Genomic DNA, 24,203 nt, shown 5'->3' with positions numbered 1-24,203 from the left:
ACAACCAAAGGGCAGGATGTAGCTGTACAATACCCAGGTCTGGTCTTAAAGCCTTATGTAGGTCTCAGAAGTTCTAGAACTTCAAAGTTCTGTGACCAGAACTTTAAAACAACATCCTCTAAATAAGAACTAGACAAACATAGCAACAGTAACCAAGGAAAGCAGTGCTTTTGTGTAATTATTCCATCTCCATGGCACTGGGGGATAAAGTGCGTCGTTATAAACGAATCAGGCCTCTACCAGATTAACAAAAGCTTCTGCACCTTCCACTCAGCTCTCTCATCTCTGTCTACTTAATTTTTTCTATTCAGCTGCTTCAGACTCACTGTGCCGATCTCTTTCAGCAGTTCTGCTCATTGTTATGCAGATGAAGCCCAGTAAACTCTGTAAATCCAAATGGGATGAAAGCCATTTCAGAAGTCTGTCACTTCCTCACTGACAAAAATGTCGAATGCCGGTCTTAAATGAACAGCCTGCCTTGCTGTTGGAACACCTGCAGAGACGCGGTGCTGCCATAACAAGGTCCATCAATCCACCCCGAAACGGTGGATGAATGTTATCAGATGTTGTTTTGTCGGTTCTGTCTTCTGCCATCAGTACACTGTGGGGCATTGGGGAAAAGTGTGAACATCAAAAGTTTGTTGTATGAACCTTTTCAAACATCCCTGAGAATATGAGAGACTGCTGGCAGAACTGGGACAGTTGGGAGAGAAAAAAACAACAAAAAACCGTCTTTATTGCTGAATGAATTCTTTGTAATGTAAGATGGCACTGATCCTAGCCGTGGTCTGATCTTCTTTGGTGGTTCGGCCAGCTGTCTCAGCTTTTTTGGCATCTTTATGTATTGTTGAAAACAGACATCAATTTAGGAGAACATGACTATGTGACGAACATCTTATACAGAGTCATCAGGATGAGTCCTCATTGCCTCTTATGTTTTACATTTCATTTATGTTTCATGAAATCTGGGAAATAATCCTTTATACTCAAGCTAATACTATACTAATACTAATACTAATGCAGAATGACTATCAAAAGCTGTTGCAATACAAAAAAGCTTTAATTTTTTGTCAGCAAATGATAGACATCCTATATCCATCCAGTTTCTGGCACTTACATGGGTCTGGGTTGTGAAGGGGGAGGCAGTCGACACTCTTCTCGGGGGACACTGAGGTGTTCCAGAGCCAGCCAAGACCTTTCCAGCATGTCCTGGGTCTGCCCAGCGGGCCTCCTCCTGGCTATATGAAAGACCTCACATGGGAGACGCCCCAGTCGGGTACCAGAACTACGTTAGCTTGCTTCTCCTGTGGACCCGTCACTCATAGGAGGGTATAAGGCCTCCTTCAACTGTGGATTGGGGTGGCACTCAGGGGCAAAGGTCCTGGGAGTCCGATCACCAGCTCCCAAACTACTAAGGGTTGTCCTATCTCTGCATGCACAGTACTGCACAATGCATCTACTACATGATACACCCATTTCGCATAAATCAGTCAATTTGAAGTTATATTATCTACATCTTTGTGGTATATTTCAGTTCTGTTTATAGCACACTCTGATGAAATATTCAATGTGTAAAGTACAAATTGTGCAATAAAATCAAATGTAAGTCAGTGAATTGTGAAAAAGCTTTTATTCCAACTAAGGATGTTACTTTCCCTGAGAAGTTAGCGTACAGCGTTACACAGGATGATCTACAAAATGTAGACTGGTCACAGTTAAAATCCCAGTTTCCTAATTATTCAGGCATACAGAATCTGTCAAAATGACAAAAAACACCACAAAGTTAGTGTTGTAATAGAAATAATATGCAAACTCAAAAGGCACTACCTTTTATTTCCTCCTGCAGCCTTTAAGGCACACACTTTTCATTATAACAGGCTCAGGTCCTAATCTTCTCAAGAAGTACCCACTGTGCATCTGCTCTTTTACCCCCTTTCATTTTCTGTGCGTCAGAGCTACAATCCATCTTTCTGACGTTACCTATTCAAAGTCCCAACAGAGGTTTGATTGCAATGAGCAACTCCCACTCTGTCTGATTTTTTTTCAAACAGTTTAACAGCTGTGGATGTTCGTTCTGTTTAAGGAAAAAGAGCTGACAACAATTCAGATGCTGAATGGTTCACCGTGACCAAATATTTATTCGCCGGTGCAGTCTGACTTAGAGTGAAACTGGTTCAAAGGAAGTGATAGGCGCCAGCTTTTACCACTTTACTTCCCACATTCTGATTCACAGTTTCAATGAAAGCGTAGGCTCCTTTTCTACCAGCTCACATTGTAGTGACATCCACAGAGTCATGTATGTCAATCACCTGAAAGCCCGGGTTATCAATCCCCCTCTTTAGCTGGTTATTGTGATTTTCTTGGCTGTGGTTGTTGTGGTTTCTCTGGTCTACGTCGGCCTCAAAGCAGTGGACACAGTGTGGAGTGGTGACCCGGACGCTCTTGGAAAAGTTAGAAAAATCCACATGGTACTTTCCTGTCTTGGTGCGGGAGATAATCGGCAGAAAGCTGTATCCCCACTGGATCTCCTGTGGGATGTAGGAAGTTCGGACCTGACAGGAGGAGCTGGTGGACTCGGCTGTCCCATCCAAAAAGACCACCAATTCAAAGTCCTGCTGAGGAAGGGTGTCAACCGACAGATCAAAGAAAGGACTCGATCTGTTAATCACATGGTACAGGGTCAAGGGGCAAACAAAAAACAAGTTATCCTTGCCAGCATCAACCATGAAGTCAATATCCACCTGCTCCAGGATGATGGTCTCGCCATCCGGTGTGGTCGTTGTCCTCAGCAACTTCCCATAGATCTGGCTTCCGATTAGTAAGGTCTTTCGAAGGTTGGCCACTCTGATCAGGAGACACAGACTTCCTTTCTTCAAGCAGATGACAGCTGTGTGGCTGAAGGTCACAGTCTTTGCCCTTTTCTTTGGTAAGGAGATTTTAGCTAGGATGATACCACACATGAAGCAGTTGATAAAAACCCCAACTAGAGACTGGATGACAATTAGAGCCACCGTGCCAGCACAGTGGCCAGTCAGTGCTCTGCCTCCATACCCAATGGTGGTCTGGGTCTCTAACGAGTACAGGAATGCCGTTGTGAGCCCGTTAACGTTGTCTATACACTGGATGTGTCCTTCAGTGCGGTTCTGTCCAGCGAGATCCCCGTTGCTCTTTGCAATCCAGTACCACAGCAGGCTGAAAATGAACCAGCTGCCTGTGAACACAGCCACAAACAAAAGGAGAACAAACCGCCAGCGAATCTCCACAAAGGTGGTCCAGAAGTCTACCAGGTACGCAAACTGGTTACTGTACTCGATGTTCCCGAACTCAATGTTGCAGTGCCCGTCTTTGGTGACCAGGCGGGTTCTGTGGTTTCGTTGTCCAGCTGGCTGGTTGTGACCCTGGAGCAGCTGGAACATCCTGGAGCTGGAGGAACAAATACAGTTAAGTATTAGAGAGTACAAACTCTCCTCTAGGGAAGTTAATGCTTGCAAAATCACACATGCAACACCTACACATTCAGAAAAAAACCCTCTCAGTTTACATATTTCTACCTTTATTACCGCTATGACCTTTAGTACCTTTAGTCTTCTTTCAGATAATTCCACCTTTAGTACCTTTATTCTACTGTTTGATAATTCTACTTTTATTACCTTTGTTTTACGTTTGTCAGGGGTTGTTTTTAGTATTGTCTTTTGTACCTTAAAAGGTCAGACTTGTATTTAAATGAACTAGTTTAAAAATTTGCAAAATCAGGTACATGCTGCCCCTTATTTTATAATATGCTTTTTTTCATCTTACTGATGGCTCAAAGCTCCCACAACTACAAAGCAGATACAGAATGAAACTTGTCAGAGTGTAAAATCTTAAAATCTAAGCATTAAATGTTTTGTATTTGACCAAACAAAGACTCTTTCCTGATATTGCACCTAAAATCTAGAAGAAATGGTACTGTACTAAAAGGTACACACAGTTACTTTAAGGTAAAATAATTAGACCAAGAAAGTAGATTCACGTTCACTGTTCCGCTGGGACAGAAACTGAGTGTACTATCGTTTAACGTTATCGTTAGAATGAGGAGAAAGTTAGCTGAGACCTTACACAGATAATATTAAAAAAAACATTTGACAGATTTAATGTCCACATAGACAAACAGGGCAAAAGTCAGTGTGTTACACTAGTGATCTGTGTTTCCATGCATGTCTAACTACCAAGAAAATCTAATTTAAAGACTAAAACAAATAATGATTCGATTTTGATTAACAAGTATTTTCTGCGCTGGCCTGTTGCTCATTCCCGTGTGACACGGAGCTCCATTATCATTATAAATCTATTAGAAACATCAATTAACCACTCAGTTTATTACCACAAACACACACACTACATTTAATTTAGATTTAATCACACATACACATGCCCTGCTGCTGTAAATACTAATTACAGGAATTTGTAACTGAGAATAGTCCCTCCACAAATCCACATTTACACCTTTAACTGTTTAAAAAAAACTATGATGCACAGCAAACTACTGAACCTTTTTTTAAATAAAAGTGTAATGCATCTTATGGATTTTAGTTTTGTTTATGAAGATTTACAAATAGAGCAATAAAAAAAAACAGGTTTTGAGCAGAAATATATGAGCAATATGATCATACAGTTTTAGCCAGTTTTGTTAATTAAGGCTTTGTGCTCAAATATGAGATATTATAGTATTTTTTTTTTAAATTGTAAAAAGAAAATGTATAGATTCCTGTCAAGTAAGGTGACCCAGACTCATTTCTTGCACTGTAAATTACATTTTGGCCCCCCAATGTTTTCTTCAGTAGAAAAAAAGACCACTCACAGATGCATTGTTCTGGTCTTCTTATAAAACATGTAAAACCTGCACCAGGCTCGTTCAACCTTGACCATACAGCCTCAACCAGTAAACAAATGTCAGAACAAGACAGAAAAGGGGGACTAAAATTTAGAGATCGAGGGTATAACAGGTAGAGAATTTCCTTTCTTATCATTAGAATAGAAGTATTTCCAAGATAATACATAACCTATGTATGCACAAATACATTGTACTTATTAACTGATCTGAATGGTCGTTAAATAGCAGAGTATGTACCGTGCAGCGTGTACCGCGTGGTCCACTTTGAGTGTTGCATAAGACGTACTGAATAGATTGCAAAAAGGACCCAAAACTTTAAAAGTTACATATTTTTGGACTGAAGTTTACCCCAGATTGAAAATAACCACAGGTTGTATCTTAAGAGCTATTTGTTCAACATTTAACCGTTTTAACAACTGTTTTTTTTTTTTCAGTCATTCATGGAGGTGAATGACTGAAAACGGAGGTAATTTTCTTCCAAGCAGCTACAGTCGCCCTAAAAACACTATGGATAATATATATATATATATGTGTGTGTAAAATAAGTAAAGCTTTAGATCTTCAGTTTTGTAGAAAAATAGAAAAGTTTTGTTGGGACATACCTGCTCCGTGAGACCATGGGCCCAAAGTGCTCACTGGATCTCTGCAGGACCTTCAGACTCCTTTCTTTCAGCAAGTGGCCATGGAGGCGTTGGAAAGATTTTAATCCACAGTGAAATTTCCTAATCCCAGCCACATGCCACCATGTACACTGGCTCCATACACTCAGAAGAGCCAGCCAGGGAGCTCCCAGTGGCCGTCAGTCCTCTGAGACCGACAGAAGGACTCTCTTCTTCAACCCATCAAAAAAGTTTAATAACACAACCTCGGGCTTCATCGGGAGTGGGCTCGCCTCGGCTGCAGCAGCTTTTGACAGTGTAGATTTGGGGACCAGCACGAGGAGGGGGGAATGTTCGGGAAGTTTGGTGTAAAAGGCCTCGACGCCTTTGTGTGGCTGAAGGTGCGTCTATTGAAGAGGCCTCAGTGACCGGTGCAAGCACTCATGCTGTTTTGTTTTCAGCCCTGAGAACATTTGAGATTTACGTCAGGCCTCACAAAGAATTCCCTCAGTTGCATTTCCCCTGGTTCCCCTCCCCCTCTTTGAACCTGCAAGGCTGCCTCCCATTTACATCAGAATGAAGAGCTGCAGGGCAAGAGTGTCTGCAATATTCTGCTGGCTGCAGGAGGACCATTTTCATATCTGTGGAGCAGATTACCATGATCTGTGATGCTGAATTGATAAGCCCACCCCAACCCCAGCAGTGATGAATATAAATGCCACAGCTGCATGTAAGTAAAGGGAGAAGGAAGTGGATGCAGAGGGTCTGCAATTCAGATAGAATCTTACAGGCTCCTGTAGCAGCGTAATTTAAAGAAAGTCATCTCACACCCAAGTGTGTTTAGCTCCAGGCGCTGTGCATTTCTAAACGTGCTGGCAGAACACATCTGCACATCACACTCTGCAGGTTCATTGAAGGCAAAGTTCAGCATTTGGGGAAATAAGCTCATTAAGTTTCTTGCCAAGAGTTAGAAAAAGCATGTCTGTATGCTCGGTATGAGGGAAATACGACCCTCGACTGAGTTAGCTGTGCAAAAAGAATGGAAACGGCAAGAGGAGCACACCCTGGTTTAGTCCTCCACATCTCACTAATGAACGTTGATTCATACAAAAGGAGAACTGTGTGAATGTGAAACACTATGAAGCAAGCTGAGGTTAAAAGGTGATATATAAGTGCAGACCATTAACAATCATCACATTCTCCCAGCAGGACTCCAAGAAACTGCTGTGACCAACAAAGTCAGAGCACGTCAACTACAACTGTTCAGAGAAAATACTTTATTTTTATAGGTTTTATTTTTATTTTTACACCATTTTTCACTCTAAATGTGATACAAAGTGGATCTTTGCATGAAGAGGGGGGAAGAGGAAGCAGAAAGAGTTCAATCCAAATCGCTTATCCAGGCCGAGGTCAAAGACACAAAAGTTCGTTCCCAGTATGCCCACCTGTGCAAATCAGGTAAATCCAATGATGACGAGTTCAAAGGTAAGGAAGCAGCAAAAAGACACAAAATTCAAAGAAAAGACGTGACACTTATTTTTTCAATGCAAAGGTTTCAGCCTTGTGGCCTTCAACTGCCACAGGCTAAGGAGGAAAACAACACTTTACAGTTCCTCCATGGAGATCCTGAGATATATATAATCTCTCCAGCAGGTTTAGGCCCTACCCTGGGGCGTCCTCCTACTCGGATTTGCCTGGAAAACCTGGACACATCCAAGTGCGGGACAACATTGCTTGGAAGTGGGAAACCGCGGTTTCCTCTTGGAGCCAGAACTAGGAGGAGAGCATTTAAGGCAGTGTCTAATGGCCAGGCCTGGATGGAGCCGTGGACCCTGTTCACCACCCTCCAGGACAGGCACTGGGGTTGGGTGCACAGCGAGCTAGCGAAGGTTGGAGCCTGGGAGTGTTGATGGTCACATTGTAGATAGCTGCCTCTCCTTGAGCGTGGATCAGCTGGAGGTTTCTTCCTGTTAAAAGGGAGCTTTTCCTTCCCACTGTCACCAAAGTGTTTGCTCATAGGGGGTCATCTAATTGTTGAGGTTTTTTCTCTCTTTTCTCTGTATTATTGTTGGGTCTTTAGCTTAAAATATAAAGTGCCTTGGGGTGACTGGTATTGTGATTTGGCACGAAATAAATAACATAAAATTTAATTTAATTCAGTTGAAAGGAACCAAAACAAGACAGACCAGACCAATCAGAATGGAAAGGAGCACAGACAATCCAAATAAACCATTTAATTTATTTATACTGGGTTCTGTGTCTGCTTTGGCTTTCCACATAAATTATGACAGATTTAATGAGCAGCTTTCTCAACATCCCTTAACTGTAAAATAAACCCCAATGGTTTTAATCGTGTGTACCCTGAGCTGATTTGATGACGGAGGGGGTTAAGTTCAGCCTGACAGCTCACTCATTACCATCTCTGTGATGAAAACATGATCCACTTTCAAGGCAGTTTATGAATTGCTTTCCGGTAACTTTGGCAGAGGGGCTTTTGTCGTAGCTCTGCTTTCATACTTACCTCAGAGGCAGTGAAGGAACCTGTTGGTGGGGTTTTGCCGGTGACTGACTCTGCCGTGCAAAATGATTCATTCTTTGCTGGTTTGCTGCATTGAGCGGCAGGAAGCTGAGATGTGGAGGATGCGGAGGTGTCTGGTCTGTGGGGAGCAGGGTGGTTCATAAACTCCTCTGAAGTTGCAAGGCGAAACCACAAATAATGCAAAATTGTTTTTCAGCGATGGAAGGCAACACTTGCAGGTGCAATTAGTCCCAAACTTGTCGCTGTGTGCTGCTCGTACTTCTTCTGCAGCACCTGGCAGTCCTCTTCACTGTTTTTAAAAGAGGGAACAGCTGTGCCATCCTGAACGATCTGGTGCCTGACTTAGGTGTGATAAATTAACCTAAACTTGTAGAGTTTTCTGTAATTTAAAAATTATAGATGGACTACTATGTGGGAACAGTGGAGCCCTGAAGTCAATCAGGGCACTTCACCAGCACGTTTCTTAATAATTAGTGTCACTTTTGATCAAATTCACAACATGGTCCAATGGGGAAAGATATTGTATCATTTTTATGACACACCAAAAAATACATTTTACATGTTTTACGTGATGGCAAGCTACATTGTAGCCACAGCCGCCCCGGAGCAGCTGTGGCTACAATGTAGCTTGCCATCACCAGTGTGTGAATGTGTGTGTGAATAGGTGGATGACTGAATCTGTAAAGCGCTTTGAGGTCCTTAGGGACTAGTAAAGCACTATACAAATACAGGCCATTTACCATTATTGTATTTACGTAAGTGATCTCTCTATCACTATCTCTACCACTAATTGAAAACAACAAATGGTTCACCTCATCTTCAGTTTCTTCAGTTCTAAAACCACAAGATAAAGAGTCCAAGGTAGTGGGGGTTGTCCCTTAGACCTACTAGGGCCAGTTTTCGCCTTTTCCCCTTCTTATGCACCTCATCACTGTGGTGTACATCCTTCTTCCTAAAAAGCATTATTGTAGCCAGTTAATTCTTTCCCCTGACCTTACAGCAGTATTCTTTTTTTTTTATCATCCACACCAGTGTGACATTTTCCAGTTTGAAAGGTTAATTTTTGAATATATTTAGAATAAACAGATCCAGTCTTGGTATGAAAAATGAAAAGTCTGTTTTGAAACGTTCAGACTCCGATCTGGCATCCAGACCGCAGCTCCTGCTGCCTACATGTGTGCCCCGAAGAAATATTAACTCGCATGATAATCACAGGCAAAATATACAAGTGGCAGCTGTGGTACTGACTTGAATTAATCACCTAGCTCTGGGTTCTAAATCTATACAGAGTTTGCATGAAACATGTCAGAAGCGATGACGCTCCAAGCTTAAAATTACCCACTGAAATGGCGCCATCTGCTGCATGTTTTGTGTAAAACACCAGGAACTCCTGCATAAAAGACTATTGTTTTGTTTGCAGTGCTCGATAAGAAAGTAAGGCGGATGTTTTTAAGAAATGAAATGCTTTGAGAGTGTCTACATATAAGGTCTTATTTTGAAAAGGTTCAGTATCTGTATATTTAGGATCGTACTGACCACCTGCTGTGCCGCCTTTTATGCGCTTTTTAATCACACAAATTCAATACAGAGTAAACATTCTGACAGTAAATCATACTGAGAGAAAGCAGATAACACCACCTTATATATGTTTACACATTTAAGTGTATGACAGATATAGTTTTTCACTTTCAGTAAGCAGATGATTGTCAAAGACATTTTTTTAATGATGTTTTTTAAGACATGGAAACTGCAAAGTTCAGCTTACACAGGATAATCCGATGATCCTGTCACTAATTAGTTATTTGGAAAATTAGCTTTTCTTCTTTCTAAAGTTAAATGAGTCACTGCACCTTTTTTATGCCTATTCCTTCTGGAGATTTAAAAGAGGAGCAGCGGCAACAAATGAAGGAAACAGGAAGTCAGGCAACAACTCCACGTTTTTCTTGAAAAATTGTCTTACTGATAAAAATGTAATTACACTGATCAATACAACACAATTACAGTATATTGATCAAATTAGAAAAATACACAAAAAGTATACAAAGCTGTTAAAAGTACCACAGTTAAACCGTTGCATGGGACAGCACATATGCATCTGATGATGTTTCACTCTAAATTTGCACGTTCCGACTGCGTAACGGTACCAAACAGCCGAGTTCAGTGGAAATCTGGAAAGCAGAAGTTATTCCTGTTACTCTGTATCAGGAGTGAGTCAGCTGCTGGCTCACCTCCATGCATATTTTTTGTCTTCTAATGAAGAAGCATCTCTTAGTTCCACTTTATTCTCAGTGGTTCCTCCTGCTGATTTCTTTAGAAAGGAACATTATTGCCTCTGAAATCAGACTAATAAAAGATACTGGTGCTGCCAGTAAGGTTCATTATTAAATGAAATCAAATGATCATTTAAAAGAATTAAACTCTTGATTTAAAACATGTTCTATATGCACGGAAAAAGTCCAAATTAAAGGATAATTCAGTTCACCACACCTTTGGTCTCATCACAGCAATAAGCGGGGCGTGGCCACGTGACCGGCTGACGGTGCCCACTCAATTCAACGCTTGATAGTTTACCAAATTGAAATGCACAGAGGAGCCAGTCAGTTTCAAAATGAAAGACCCCGAGCAGAGTAGGTGCTCTGAATCTGAAGCAAAATCTTGTAGGAAGTCATTTCCAGGGTTGTTATATTAAATATGACACTTTTACTATTATGGTTTATAACATAGTCTGAGCAACAGTTTTACTGTTTGCCTTTTTTGTGTTTAATGTCTTTAAGATCTTAAATAGTGTTTTCTGAAAATTTGTGTGCCTGAGAATTGGAAAAAATTCAAAATCTTTAAATATAATAAAGAAATGTATCAAAATCCAGGCTGAAAAAGTAAAATTTAGGGCATACTGACTCATTATTTTTGGTAACATCCATTAATACCCTAATTTATTTGTTTTTTGTTGTTGTAATTTTTAAAATTGAAAAAGTGGGATCACTAATACATACATTTTTTCCTTATTATCAGATTATAAACTACAACAGAAAGTTGTAAAATTGATTAACAATATCAGCTATCATCACCATTTGGCTGTGATAATTGTGTAGTGAAGATTTGAGGCTGTGACAGCCAAATAATTTAATTTTAATAACTAAATCACACGTCAGCTACACATCAGAAAAAGCAACATATAAATACCTTTAAGATACGGGACTCATTTATGTCTTTCAGTGACACATCAGAGAGATCACACTATGAAAAATCTTATTTAAAGAACCAAATAAATGTTCTCTGAACCTGCTGTTGTGAGAACTGTGTTAAAATCTTTAAAGACGAATCTTTTAAAAGGCCCTTTCATTATTTTGTCACTACCTGGCAGGATGTCTAATAATAACCTGAGACATCTGTCCACTCTGACCTCTTTGCAGTCCCAAATGGTCAGGAGACATTATTCCCGCAGCTCCTGAAGGCTGGAAATGTGCCGTATTCGGGCCTTTTCTTAAATCACTGAGGTTTTGCTTTTGCTTATCTGGATTGTAGAAATTATACTACCCAGATCTTATAAATCAATTTGTGTCATTAAAGTTATGTTTCCAGCTACAAAAATAAGACTTAGGTTATAATAATTTGGCTTCGGCAGGATGTGAAAGATATGATTTCAGGGTTCGGCTCAGCTACACGATGTTCCTCTCCAGCTTTGGTTCCTGCGTCAGAATCCGGTTGAAACTGAAGCCGCTCAGGTCCAGCGTTTTATAGTTTCCGTCCAGAATCAGCTCCGCCACAGCGCGACCCACCGCAGGCGAGTGCTGCAGGCCATGGCCGCTGAAGCCCGTGGCGAAGTACATGTTGTTGATCAGGGGGTGCGTACCGATGATGGCGTTCTGGTCAAAGGTGTTGTAGTCATAGAAACCTGCCCAGGCACTGGTCACCTGAGGGGAAGAATGTGAGGACAAATTATGTTATTGTAAGTGATAAAGAGAGATCATAATCATTGTTTTGTTTTGGAAAAGCCCATTTCTGTACCAAGTTTTTAAATTTAACTCACTTAAAATATGGATACAATAAAATTAATCTGCAAGCTTCAAAATAAAACCAGTTCTGGCTGATAATAATGCTGGCAGTAACCATGACGTGGGTGACCACACTTTCCCAACTGTACCTTAAGTTTCTCGAAAGCAGGAACTCGAAAGGCCAAATGAGGCCAGACATTCTCCTCAAAGAAACTGTGCTCCACCTCTAGATTACTGGCGTCTGGCTCTGCCGCCTGAGGACACACAACCAGTGCAAACAACGACATGATTTGCTCAGCTGTTGAATGTTAACATAAGGAAACAGCTCAGACGTCTTGATGCATTCTCAATCATCCAGGAAAGTAAATCTCCAAAAGTTGATTCTGTTCATCTGGACGTAGCATTTGAGTTCCTCCAGGGAGAAACGCTGGTGTGAGCGCGGAGTCAAGGAGGCCATTTACGTGAAAAGGGAAAGACCATCTCTGAATCGAGGAGGGGGCCTAAGGGTACATCTGTCGCCGTCTTACAACGCTGTGATTGCAGCCATTCCCCAACTCTCTGTGAATGGTACTCATGGCCATTGACCAGTGGTTGTTGATCAATGGTCATGAGAATTTGCATAATTACGATTAAGTAACTGACCTCCCAGCCCATTGTTCCTTCAGTGGGCTGGTTTCAGTCATTAGTTTATAAGATTGGGAAAACCTGCAGTCAGCTGAGACTGAAGAAGTCACTTGGAAGAGTGACGAAATGTTTCTCCCACAAAACGCTACGTCCAGATGAACAGAATCAACTTTTGGAGAAACAGCTCAGAGATAAAAACCAACCTCCTCTGGCGAGGCCCCGGTGATGTAGTTCCCACCTAACCCCTCTCTCCTGACGTAAACTCCTGAGTAATCGATTAAGAAAGGAGTGTCTAGACCGGGACCATCAGGACAGCGGACCACATACACATACCTGAAAAACAGTGACGAAGTAAACAGCTCAGAGTCGTACATCCAGTATGATATTATATCAGCTGATATTTCATTTCATGCCAAGATGTAAGTGAGGTTTCTCTGGCATGAACGTGATCAGACATTTACTCTGTTCTGCGTGGAAAAGTGTCTACAAAGAATTATCCAGAGAGCTCAAAACTCTGTCTTATAAAATGTTTATGTGATGGTTTGACAGCCGTTCAAGGCGGCACGAGGAAAGATTTAGTGGAGGTTTAAATAAGGCAGAAAAATGGGTAGCTTTTCAAAACACAGCCCACAGCTTAAGGTGAAAGTTTAATTTAACATGTGGCTTTTCTGAATTCATGCCAGGTAACCTTCAATACCTAAAAATACCATGCCCCAATGATTACTTAAAATGTGGGTGCAGGAAAGCAAGGAAGCAACATTTGGGAGTTTTAGAAGAAATAGAAGAAAAAAGTATCAAAAAAATCCGTCTCTTGTTTTAATGACATCGAATTTTTAAGGGTGTGGGCTATATTATAGACTATACTAACCTTTCCTTCTTTAGTTGTAATTACACAATATTATTAAGGATACACGTTATATTATAGACTAGCCTAACCTCCTTTTTTTAGATTGCAATGTATAAATGAGGTAGGTAGGCTTTTTTATAATACGGTCTGCACTGTGTTGTATATTTACAATTATAGAGAAACCTAACGTCTCCTTACATTATAATTGTACAGCAGTATCAGGGGTGCAGGCTGTATTATAAAGTATCCGAACTTTCCCTCTTTACATTTTTCTTCTTTCGACTGCTCCCTTTAAGATTCAGCACAGCAAATCATCTCCCTACATCTCACCCTATCCCGAGCATCCTTTGTTCTCAGCTAACAGTAGCACAGTTTCCATCAGCACTCTGTTAGCCAAAGCCAATGGAGGTGGTCTTTGTCAAGCCGAGCTCAGACCGATTTGGTATGGAAATCTCATTTTTTGATTTAATGGTGAATGTCCTTTCGTATTAAACACACCCATTTATCCAAGTTTGGGACTGGCAGTAGGGGTGCAATGGCTCTACCTAAATCTAAAGCCACCATTTACACAGAATGCTTGAGTCTGATGGCATACATACTCAAACAGTCCAGGTCATGCCGACTAAAGTTATGTGACTGACTCGCTTGTATCCTACTTAGATTCATTTTTATCTGTAGTCTAAATGATGCAGAGCAAGAGTAAAATGAAAAGACTGCAGATGGTAGACACTGACAGGCAGCGGCATGAAGTTGGTTTTTCAATTTTCGGGGTGCAGAGTCTGAAAAAAGCTGTCTGGTATTGATGCGGTTCGCTGTATGAGGCGCTGCCTTTCAAAGAAAACTCTAGCAGCCCCTCGAGTCAATAGCCTACCTTTTCCGTGGCTCAACAGGCAGTGGGATTCCAGCGATGGACTGCTTGGGGCCAAAGCCAATTCCCAGCATCTCGGTCAGTTTACCAGAAAAGGCTCCTGCTGCATTCACCACAATAGCGCACTCCACTGGCTGGTACTCCAGGCTGTGTGGCATCTGCACCTGCTCGACACAAGCAGACATCCCATCATCAGAGGTGGGAAAAAAAAAAGAAGTACAAACTTTTTACTTTTACATTTTCAAAACAGGCCCATTAATTTTGGTTTGACGTACTTGAGAGGAGTTATTTTTTCACGGCACTGTGAGCCTTCAAACATCAAACCGATTTGAGTCTGAGCAGGAACACATGAAAGGCAGCCCTGCACGTGTATTAATCACCAGGAGATGTGGCATAAAAAGAGATGAAAGAGGGGGAAAAACTGTGTGGCATAGTTAAAGAGGTTAAAATGGGACGGTGTTTTTATTTATTTATTTTTTGGCACAACACCGGCATGACTGCAGGTGTCCATAAGTCGCTGTACTTCAGCATCTCGCTAGCCACACACAAAACAAGCGTGCATAAAGATCTAACATGTTGCTTCAAGTTGATAGCTAAAGGTCCAGCTGCCGTATTTCACAGGGAGAGACAAGTACAGAATTATGTACTTTTACCTCCTCTACCCATCATGCACGTTTGTGCTTTTTCTGATTCAGTGCACAGTTTTAACAGAAGTATTTCGTGCCAATCAGTCAGCTGGAGCTTGAATTCCATATTTTCATTCTTGGACTCTTAGCAGAGTAGCTCAGCATATTTCACAGATCAAAATAATTCTAATGTAAAGGTTGGCCGGTTAAAGAAATCCTTTTTTAGCACACAATATTTGTCAAATTGAGATCAAAATTCCATAAACAACATACAACCGTACTAATTATTTAAAATAATATCCCAGAAAGGACAGCACTGTTTCAGCTGCTCAAGAGAACACCAATAGCAATAGCTGTGAAGAGTTTTTAAAATGGCTGATTGTTGCAAAGCAGTATTGTTTAAGGGAAGAGCAAGACCTTCACCTGAGGTAACAGAAAACTGCAGAGAGCTACTTGATGACCTCTGGGAAATATGTTTCCAGGTTTCTTCAGTGAACATGCAGGAAACGTTGGTTAATGACTGATTAGTCTACAGATTATAATAATCCTTTGGTAATATATTGTGCAGTGAAGGATCTCTATGCTGATGGTAATATTTCCTCATCTGGACAGATGTCAGACAGTTTAGTCGTCCTAAGACACATTTCTAACGACGTAATGCAGCTCACAAGTTTTATGGCTTCCCTTTCTGACTCCTTCCTGCCTGCACTCCACAATCCCTCCTGGATTTAGTGCTCTAAAAAAAAAAAAGGTATTAAAAGCACCACAAGACAAATTTATGAGGTACTTAGTGCCAGTAATCAGGCGGTGTGGGACACATTAAACAGGACGAGGTCACCTGGGAAGAAATTGCAGTTGATATATGGTCTGAAGGGATTTGAAGAACATGCCATCCATCTGTTGTTATTCAGACTTCACACATTCATTGAGAATCAGCAGAGCTTTTGTACGCAATAATTTTAGTATATTTAATGATACAATAAAGTTTTACTTGAGCAGTTGAAGACACTGCACTGCACAAGTGTCACAGCAACTGAGAATTCCCCTCTAAAGCTTAGTAAACATTAACATAAGTGAACCAAACCGAGGGAGGTACAAGTCAGAGACTTCTCTAACATGTTAGCGATCACACAGAATAATAAATAAACAGCTTTATACGCTTCGCTAATCTCACAGACATTCAGCACTTGCAGTTCCACTTACTTTGACTGACTTTATTCTCCTCAGATCCAGCTTTTCTCCATCAGTTGTCGTTATCACGCTTGTCGTATATTTAAATTCTGTGTGAGAAACACATTAAAACCAATTTTCAACACAAAGAAAAAGAAGAAGTTACTTTCAGCTGCTCCCTTATTCACAACGGGTCACCACAGCAGATATTTGATTTGGCAGATTTTCACACCTTTCCTGAGACAAAACACGGGGGACTTTTGTCTCCTATTGGGATCCAACCTTTTGCTATTTAGGCGAATGTAGGAACTGAAATACTCATGTACGGAAGCCCGGAGTTGCCAAACAACTAGTTGTTGTTTTCTGAGATATGTTTTTCTTTCTTTTTTTTAAATCAGCTAAATTATTTCAGGGCTGCCAAATAACACCAGATTTTCAAAATAAAAATCATTTTTTTCAATCAATCAATTAAAAGAAGGGTGGCATGTGGAGCCAATGGGAACTCACTAACGGAAATTTGCCACATTAACGCGCTTATGGCGTTAACGTCATTTTAACGAGATTAACGCTGACAGCGTTAAAATACATTTAAAGTTAAATTATATAGAATAAAAGAGAATACATTGTTGGATCATTCATTAATATGTATATGACTTTAACGATGCACATAGAGATGATTTTAATTGCTTATTTACCGCCTCATAGCTTATCTATCATAAACATATTACTTTATTTATGTTTTAAAACTACAAAAAATGGTGAGTAACTACAGTTTTAAAGCAAAGTTTAAATTTCTACATCCTAATCTTGTCCCTCCACTTGTTCTATCAGTCCTCTCATCCAACGAATGATGTAAGATTAATATTTCTCTAAAGCCATGAAGAAAACTGCCTGAGGAAATCAGGTCAGCAGAGTCAGAGACTTCCTCTCTTCTTAAGACAGAGAAAACCTCTGATTTTATTGGTCTGCTCTGTGTGAATATGTGATACGAGTGAATTCTTTTTATACAGATGCCTGTGTAACATAACAGTTTTGTAAAACACAACCTCAATCTCTGTGTAACACACAAGGTGTCCTTTGGTGCCTTGAGGCTCCAGCTGTGGCAACATCAGTCACCAAGGGATAAACGTCCTGGTTTAGAGACCTACAAAGCCTGTGCTAAGCAGCTGGAGGGTTTTTTTGTTTTGTTTTTCTTATTTATTTATTTTTTTGAGGGGGGGAATACGCTCCAGATTTAAAAGCAAGGAGACAGCGTTTCACTTCCCAGTGGGATCACTTTGTTCCCCCTTTGTCACCCCCCTGGTTCTGTTTAGGCACTAAAAACTACCCACTGAGCTTTAGGAAAAGATTGTGTTTTTGTTTTTTTTTTTAAATCCACCACTTCATAATGGTGAATAGTGAGTTTTTAGACTCGTCTCACTTATGCTAGAACAAGGTGAGTCGAGGACAGTGAATCCCTATTAATGGAAAGAGAACGGACCGGTTGCTGTTGATTTTGTGGTCTGTTTGTTTTGTTAAGAGTGCTAGTATACAGTGTTGGGGAGTAACGGAATACATGTACCGCCTTTACGTATTTAAAATACAAAATATGAGTAACTGTATTCCGTTACTGTTACCGTTGAAAAAGGTGGTATTCAGAATACAGTTACTTTGTTGAAATAAATGGATTACACGGCGGTACTTCCCTGTTTCATATTGTCGCCGGTCAGGACTGTTTGGGTTTTGTTTGACAGCTATGTTCTGTTGTTCCAGGCGGCAGCGTTACGGTTGCCATGGTTACAGGGTGACGCTCTCTCTCTGCGTGTTTCCTCGGTGAGAGAGCGCCTTTTTGTTGTTGCTGTGCTAAGCTAATAGGCAGAATGCTACAGGTATAGCTCTAAAGAATGTAGCATCATAGGCAGTGTAGTCCGTGCTGCAGGGAGAATGGACTGCCATACCCGTTATGTGTCTGTGAGCGAGGGAGGGAGAAAAAGGAAAAGTACGAGCTGTCATCGAGCAAAGACGGGAGCTGGAAGCATGTAAATATAATAACTAGAAAGCGAAAATTTCAGAAGAAATTTTAAGTGTGCCTATGCCGCTGCTAATCAGTGTAGTTTGCCATTCATACGGCTACAGAGAACAAAACTCAGCAGAGCAGCCATTCTCCACCATGAACTATGGTAGAAACAAACACTGCTCACGCCTCACAAATGACAGCTTACAGTTTTGTGTAAAGATGAGGTGACTTCGTACAGCCCCGATTTGAAGACGCTGTGCACACAGGTTCATGAGCAGAAGTCCCATTGTACCACAGCAGACCCAACAATGTTTGCATGAACACGCTTTGAAGCATTACGTTATGGACCAATTTTCACACATGGTTGGTGTACCCACACAGAGGGCTGTAGCTTTTCAACTCACAGCCCAACACACACCCAAAAAACAGCCGAGAGAGCATAGACTTTACGCCCGAGAGACGTGATTGCAGATGCCGCTCAGGTGGGTCCACCTCCCCTGCAGCGGCACTGCAGACCACGCCCCGCCACATACATCAAACACGTAAAATAAATATTTATGCACTTTTGCATTCACTTTTTGTTTTTGTTATTTTTACACAGTGTTCTGAATGAATAACAATGGTCTACAGCCAGTCTTGTGTATTATTATACAAACTTTGGTTGTAAGATTCAGATAACTATTTAATAAAAGCTAAATATTTTATATGAGAGTAAGAAAGAAAAGTATATCTTTGTGCCCCAGTTACCAGCTGTCAGCTGCTTAGAAAAGGATCCTGGTGTTATTTGTCTCTCAGAAACAGTTCATAACTTCCCTTCAACTCATTCATGTCACCTAAAAGGTAAACCTGTTTCTCCATCACCAGTTCAGCTCTGATGATTCAGTAAGGACATCTCCTGGTTTCGACCAGCCGTTTTTACAGCTGTGGCTCCAGCAAACATCAGCTGATACTATAAATTAAAATCAAATGAATTCTAACAACAGCTGATCAAGCTTAAACGCGCTGCTGTTGTTTAGCGCGATAAACAAACAAGAGAGAAAAGCCGATCATTGATCAGTTTCATATTTGAAGTTGCAACAGGCGAGAGAATGATAGGAAGACTCCGCTCTGCAGCATAACGACAGAATAAATCCAGCTTTGTGTCTTTTTCCATTCTACCTGAAGTCCGGGACAAACTGCGTTTCTTTTTCAGCTCAATACGAAACGCATAATATTTTCTCTGAATGCGGGACGATTCCGTTTGTACGGAACGGTTGGCAACTCTAAGAACTAACCCTTATGAATAAAATAAAGTTCAACATCAGTAACTTAGCACGCACACAGCTGTATAGAAACTCCATCGTGCTAGCTAGCGCGCAGTACGAGTTATTGTAACTGAAACGAAACGAGTGTGAGTCGCCTCACTGAAAGCCAAGCCCGGGTGCTTTTGAGCGAAGCCGCGCTAGCCGCGCTAGCTAGCCGGCTAGCAGCAACATCGTAAGAGAACTGTTGCTACTATGGGATGTCTTGATAAAACGAGCAGATATTTGAAGTTTACACAGCTACATTCTCGCCTGAAAATATCTTAAAAGTTTATTTTGTGACCTACAAACACTAATAAAAGCAATATATAAAACGAAGAGGTAGCCGCCATTGTTTTACTCGGCAGAGGTGTGCTATGAATTGTGGGATATGGAGTTTTCCACTAAGCATACACCCTTGCAGTTACCGTAACTATTCAATGGTTCGCGCAACCTTAAAAATTCCAATGGTTACTGAAAGCAGCGACGCTGTGCGCGCCGTTGATATTGTCGTCATTACGGTAATCCAAATAAGGGTAGACAGGCCGTACCACTCCCGGCATACCACTAGAGAGAGCCAACACACCACAAATGAAGTTTGAAATTTGTTTCAGTGGGACCAAAAGATGGAGCCAACACACCACAAATGAAGCCTTCCCATTCATTTCAATGGGCAAAAACTTGCATTAAAATATTCATATTTAAAAAACTATAGAATTAATAAACACCAAAAGTCATGAGTTACACGGCGAAATTTTAGGCGGAAAAAGGAAAATAATAAGAATAAGAATAATAAATCTGACGAATAGTAATAAGTGTGCCTCTTGGCATAGGCACACTTAATAACCACTGCAGCCAAGAAGAGTGCCTGACGAGCCCAGTTGTAAGTAAGCTATTAAGACTCAATTGTACACTGTGTTGTGTTTTCCTCCGAAACAATAAGTTCAGTTGGAGCAGCCTTTCAACGCCTCTCTCTGTAGAGCAGAGTTGACCCACACAACAAAGTAAAGCTATTTTTTTGGCTATGAGCCCGACACAGAACCCTGCGTATTAGTCAGAGGTCCCTTTACTACAGTTCGGAGCCGCGGACCTTCAGTAATAGTAATAAATCACAGCAATAGTACATTCACGTAGTTGTAAACAGCATGATAATATATTAAGTAATCCAAAGTATTCAGAATACGTTACTCTCATTGAGTAACGTAACGGAATACGTTACAGAATACATTTTGGGGCATGTATTCTGTAATCTGTAATGGAATACATTTTAAAAGTAACCTTCCCAACACTGCTAGTATAAATGAAAATGACTGGGTTGTGTCCCAAGCTACATGCCTATGGCAACAATATTATTAATACTGATTAATTTTTTTTTTAAATTAGAAACACCTAAAATACACTCTTACAGCTGCTCCACGGGCAGTGCTTCCACCCTGTTTAATTTAAGCTCTGTAAAAGTGAAGATTCTTATTAATTTTATAGCTATTCTTATATTTTCCAAATTTAAAAGACTGATGTCGCACAAATGAAAACCCTGATTTGTCCAAAATAATTCAAAAACAAACATTCGGTTTATACAAAAACTATAAATCTTAAGCACTGAATAGGATTATAACAAGTTCTTAGCAGACGTATTTCCCCTGTGTGTGTGTGTGTTTGTTTGTTTAGTTGTCAGGACGCTGTAACGAACCTGTGACTTCCCCACAGCACTGAATGGCTCCCATGGAGATGGCCTTCCTCTTAAAGGCGTTCAGCAGAGTCCATGGGTCAAACCAGCCCTCATTCTCCAGCCCTGCATGACAGAAGATCAGACAGACATTCACAATGGTGCGCACGATTACTGAATATTACAAGGAAATCATGAACAACTGGATAAAAGTACTAAAACTGGCACATTTTCTCTTTTAAATAATTCATTTGATAAACACCATTAGCCACTTGAAATATAACATTTCTGGTTTTCTGCTTTATCCATCCCAAAACCAGATGTGAAGTATGTTTGGAATCATTTTCCTGTTTGAACATCCAACAGTGTCCAAGTTTCAACCATCAAACTGTTGATTTGAGTTCAAGTTGAAAAATTTGGAGGTAGTTCTTCATTATTCCATCCGGTTGGTGTAATAAAACAGCACCACTGGCAGCAACACAGCCCCAAGTGATGCTACCACCACCGTGCTTCACAGTTGGTACATTGTTCTTTGGTTTGAATACGTCGCCTTTACTCCTTCATAGATGTGGCCAGATAGCCTAACCTTTGTTTTATCTGACCATAAAACTTTTCTCTAGAAGGTGAATTTCAAATTTCAGTTGAGCTTGAAGGTGTCCGGTTTCAAGCAGGAGCTTCTTTCTTGGTCAGCACCCTTTCAGTCCACGGTGGCGTAAAACTTCCTCTACTATGGACAGTGGCGTTTGTGTTCTAACAGTTTCTGGTTTGTAGCACGTTCGAGCCTGTTTGGTTTTTCCAGATCTTGGTAAAGTGGTGACACATCTGAATAACTTGGACTTACTTATGAAATGATCTTAGACTTGTTGTTTAAAAATAGGCTTTCCAATTGTTCTGAGTATCATCAGTGCTACCAAACAAATTCTTTTTATGCCAGAAAAAATAAAATAACAGCTGCATTCAATCATGATCAGTGATGAGAAGCTAACATTTCTTGACCTTGTCTGGTGTGGCTGCTGATAATCATTACAGACCTTCAGTTCACATTTTATTTGCACTCACCGTATGAAGCAAGAACCACACCCTCTGTGTTTACCCACGGAAACTTCTCCTTCAGTTGTGTCGGAGACAGAAGAGACACTTTGGCTCCAGCGTACCTGAAATGTGAGTTAAATTTTAGCTTCCTGATATCCCAAAAACTCACAAACTTAGCAACTAATATGTAACTAATCACAGAATAAGATGAAAAATGTCCTTAGTGTTTTTATTGATTCATTCTAGCACCTTACAGAAATCCTCTAGGACAGAAAATGGAAAAATGTATAATTTATAAACCCTATGGCTGTTTTATGAGTTCAGTTTCTTTCCAAAATGTAAATATATCAGGACATTTTTAAAATTAACTGCAACTCTGAAAATTAATAATGGCAAATGACCGTTCACGGCCCTTCACGTTACACACTGTGGGTTTTTACTGTGGTATGAGCACTGGTTTCTTGAGCCTGATACCTTTGGGTGCTGTAGTTCTCCTCCATGATGTGAGCCACCGCCTCACTGGCCAGGAAGAGGTATCCCGAGTGGTTAAACTGCAGGTCTATGGGGTCTTCGTTCAACACACCGAGATGCTCCTGACGGGATTCAGAGGTGTGACAGTTTGCACTCTTTAAATAAAACATTTAACTGCATTTTGTATTTAATATCAAAATTTGTTTGATGATCTGAGACATACAGGAAAAATCAGGAAGGGGGGGAATTTTTTCACAGCACTGTATGACAGAAAAAAGTATAATAGGTCCTCTTTGATCTCATCTGACATGGCTATAAAGTGTTCACATATTAACAAAGCACATGTTCTGTCACATTTAATGATTAAAAGCCTCATTGTTCATTTCCAGTGACCTACATTGATGTTCCTTATGAAGTCGGCAGAGGCCAGGGAGAGGTGGATGTTCTCCGGCAGGGAGAACTGCTGTCGGATCCCCCCAGCAGATAGCACTGTGGAGGCCTGGGAGTACTGCGAACAGTCAGGGGGAGCAGTTTATGAATATGAGGAGGAAAAGGCAGAGGATTAGTTTGAACAGCAGTGAGGACATGACTCATGAGCACAGTATGATCCTTTCTCCTGACACTTTGAATAGATTTAAATCATGCAATTTTTTGAAAGGAATAAAGTGACACTGCTAGTCTACACTCATTATCTCTCAGTCCCTCACCGTTGGGTCCTTTTCCACAACCAGGACCCGCACCCCTCCGCGCACCATCTCCTTCTGTTTCAGCCAGTAGGCGATGGACCAGCCCACCACCCCGCCTCCCACGATCACGATATCCGCCCTCTCTGGAGGAAGGTTGGGGTTGATTTCCAGAGGAGTCCAGCTGCTCCCAGGAAGCGCGTCCATCGCCTTCTTCCGCATAGCTTCCATATGGGTCTCCAGATCTGAGCCACAAAACCCCAAACTTTACACTCTCTCAAGGTTACTTGCAAATGTTTACCTTCAGCTAAGAAATTAAAATGATTCCTGGTACTTTAGCTATCACTCTCAAATACGGCATATAAAACAGTTTATAAATTACAAACACTTTAACGCAAATTAACATGCATGGTTGTTCCTTTTGAATTTTCGGCCAAATCGTTTAGTAGTTTAGTGCAAAGAACTATAAAAGTTGTTATTTGAAACACTGTATGCAACCGAATTGCAGACAGGCTTCTAGTAGCTTATTAAAACTGTTTAGCAGGATCCTAAAAGTTGCACATATTTATAGAAACACAAACCATTGGATAATTTTAGTATTTTTAAATGTAAGCTGGTTTGCTGAGTTGCACAACAGTCGTCCTGGTTACTCCCACCTTTGAAGAAGTCATTTCGTAGAGATGTGCCTATGCTAAAGCTTTGACACAGAGACAGATGTCCGTTCAGCCATGTGGATCGACGTGTAACCTGTGTGGAGGTGAGTAATCCACGAGCCGGCCCCACCTTCACCTGCAGCCGCCGCCACATGGCAGACATGGCTGGGCTTCAGTAAGCTAATCGGCTAGCTAAAGTGAAACACGATGCAAACCAAAACAAGAGCAGCGTGAGCAAACTTTCATTCTTCCTCCATCACAACAGCACTAACGGTCTAACC

The 24,203-nt window shown here is 40.9% G+C and overlaps 2 protein-coding genes across 2 annotated transcripts; both read right to left on the bottom strand.

Annotated features, from left to right (window-relative positions):
- Nucleotides 1–1,615: 1,615 nt before the first annotated feature.
- kcnj1b (potassium inwardly rectifying channel subfamily J member 1b) lies at nt 1,616–5,765 on the bottom strand. The gene is made up of 2 exons (XM_085471425.1): nt 5,476–5,765; nt 1,616–3,423 (listed from the first exon to the last, which is right to left on the bottom strand). Exons 1-2 carry the CDS (start codon nt 5,490–5,492, stop codon nt 2,268–2,270), a joined length of 1,173 nt encoding a protein of 390 aa, XP_085327551.1. The 5' UTR covers nt 5,493–5,765; the 3' UTR covers nt 1,616–2,267.
- Nucleotides 5,766–9,930: 4,165 nt separating this feature from the next.
- Nucleotides 9,931–24,203, bottom strand: foxred1 (FAD-dependent oxidoreductase domain containing 1). The gene is made up of 11 exons (XM_085470971.1): nt 23,926–24,203; nt 23,294–23,514; nt 22,984–23,094; nt 22,590–22,708; nt 22,143–22,237; nt 21,108–21,209; nt 16,175–16,251; nt 14,349–14,509; nt 12,834–12,963; nt 12,156–12,260; nt 9,931–11,925 (listed from the first exon to the last, which is right to left on the bottom strand). Exons 1-11 carry the CDS (start codon nt 24,083–24,085, stop codon nt 11,671–11,673), a joined length of 1,536 nt encoding a protein of 511 aa, XP_085327097.1. The 5' UTR covers nt 24,086–24,203; the 3' UTR covers nt 9,931–11,670.

This window comes from Copadichromis virginalis, linkage group LG10 (assembly GCF_057382275.1).
Source record: "Copadichromis virginalis isolate Kocher_CV1m ecotype Utaka linkage group LG10, C_Virginalis_male_GT1.1, whole genome shotgun sequence".
Taxonomy (NCBI): domain Eukaryota; kingdom Metazoa; phylum Chordata; class Actinopteri; order Cichliformes; family Cichlidae; genus Copadichromis; species Copadichromis virginalis.
The sequence above is the reverse complement of the archived record's forward strand: the minus strand, read 5'-3'. Positions and strand labels throughout refer to the sequence as shown.